At 47.8% G+C, this 2,146-nt stretch overlaps 1 protein-coding gene across 1 annotated transcript; it reads left to right on the top strand.

The window, feature by feature from the left end:
- Positions 1–308: 308 nt before the first annotated feature.
- LOC311234603 (putative nuclease HARBI1) lies at positions 309–1,398 on the top strand (the record flags this gene model as incomplete). The annotated part of the gene is made up of 3 exons (XM_084321848.1): positions 309–699; positions 865–951; positions 1,040–1,398. The coding sequence occupies 3 exons, from the start codon at positions 309–311 to the stop codon at positions 1,396–1,398; spliced, it is 837 nt and encodes a 278-aa protein (XP_084177974.1).
- Between the last annotated feature and the right edge of the window lie 748 nt (positions 1,399–2,146).

The following is a 2,146-nucleotide window of genomic DNA, read 5'->3' as shown; positions in this document are numbered from 1 at the left end:
TATTTAATTAAATTGTAATGTTATTATATCTGTCATCAAAATATCACTTAAATGCAGGTGATCACGGTTATCCACTGAAGCCATGTGTGGCTAGAATCGTCCCTGACCAACAACGACCCAATTGGAGCGCAGATTGAAAGAAAATCAATCAAGAGTTTCAATATACCCAGGTGTTCTGTATGACCCGTAATTAAATTAGCGACATGAGTATAATCGTCGGCAAACCCTATAAATTACATTTGGAACATGGATTTCAGAATGTATTCAGCATGGATAACGCAGTCCTTGCATTGTTGGATGATTTGGCAATGGGCCATGGTGCGCTCCGCAGGGAGCGCGTCCTCAGGGACAGGGCAGACCTGTTTGCCGAGAGCACAGAGTGGCTCATGAGCAGATTCCGCTTCCCCAGGCAAATCCTGCTCGACCTGTGCCAGAATCTGGGACCCGTATTGGAGCGCCAAACAAGGCGCACACATGCCATCCCCGTCCACATCCAAGTCCTCTCCACCCTGGGATTCTTGGCCACCGGGACGTTTCAGCGGGAGATCGCAGATCGCTCGGGCATCTCCCAACCCTCACTCAGTAGGATCATGCCCACAGTGTTGGATGCCATCATGTCCCTAATCCCCGACTACATCAAATTCCCATACACACACGCACAGCAGGTCGAGGTCAAGAGGGCTTTCCACGCCATCGCCGGTTTCCCCAACATAATTGGAGCAATAGACTGCACACACATAGCCATCAAAACACCATCACAAAATGAATTCAATTATGTTAACAGGAAGGGGTTCCACTCGGTAAATGTCCAAGTGATCTGCGATGCCCGTTTGGCACTCCTAAATGTCGTTGCCCGGTGGCCAGGAGGAACCCACGACTCGTTTGTGGTGCAGAACAGCTCTGTGGGCATTCGTCTCCAGGCTGGGGTTGTTGAAGACGGGTGGCTTATTGGTGAGTGTTACACATTTAGGCCTATATTTAATTAAATTGTAATGTTATTACTGGTATCTGTAATTAAATTATATCTCTTTTAATGCAGGGGATCGTGGCTATCCACTGAAGCCATGGCTGATGACGCCGCTGACCAACCCCACCACCGAAGAGGAGCGCACCTATAACCGGGCGCACGCACGCACAAGAGTCACCGTGGAGCGTGCAATTGGTCTCCTGAAGGGTCGGTGGCTCTGCCTGTCTGGCACGGGGGGCACACTGCAGTACCGGCCTGAAAAGGTTTGTAACATCATCGTGGCCTGCAGTGTGCTCCATAACATGGCCATCAGGCATGGCATCCCGCTGCTAAACCCAGAAATACCTGACAACCCCATGCCAGACGTGGAACAGCCACCTCCAAACGCCACTGGAATGCAGACAAGAGCTAGGATCATAGCGCAGTTTTAAGTAAGTCTACCCCATGCACTGTAAGAACTGAGATTTGGGTTCATTCATATTAATTAAGTAATCATTAGTAACCTATACATAAAAAAAATACTGTCGTTTGAAATCGACTTGAGCTGATTAATGAATTGGAACCATTTTTGAATTGCATTTTACAGTTTTAGTTGAATAAAAGTAGCTGACAGTTTAAAAGTGACCAGATGACACTCAGTTTACCGTGCATGCAGGGTATCAATCAAACTTTAAAAGAACGGAACGAAAAAAGGCATTCATCCAGCTAATAATTATTTAATTATAATAATGACACCAACGCCAAAAGTGGTTACGGTCTTTATTTCTCCTTTTCAGCGATTTTCTGGAGACTGTCGCCGATGCCCGACAGGACCGCGACCAACTGGGGCAGAGTCTGGCGTGTGAGCTGCTGCTCGTCCCTCATATCGCTCAGGAGGGTGATGGTGGTCTCCTGATTAGACATCACGGCCTCCGTAAGGACCGGGTCCGGGTGGACCCTCTGCCCCCTGCGCGCCGAAAGGGGGTCGGCTGCAGGACGCCTCCTGCTCCTCCTGGGTGTCGACGGGATCGACGGTCAAGAGCAACTCAGCCGAGTTGCCTGTGGAATGAATAGGCAATTTAATAACGTTTTATTTATTTGCTAGAAAGGTTCGAAACCATGCGGTTAAATATTGTTTCAAATAAATGAAGAGATTATTGTCATGTTCCTCAATAAAATCGTTGACGACAAAGTTATTTC

The sequence above is a fragment of the Notolepis coatsorum genome, assembly GCF_963971535.1.
Source record: "Notolepis coatsorum genome assembly, chromosome: 9".
Taxonomy (NCBI): domain Eukaryota; kingdom Metazoa; phylum Chordata; class Actinopteri; order Aulopiformes; family Paralepididae; genus Notolepis; species Notolepis coatsorum.
The sequence above is the reverse complement of the archived record's forward strand: the minus strand, read 5'-3'. Positions and strand labels throughout refer to the sequence as shown.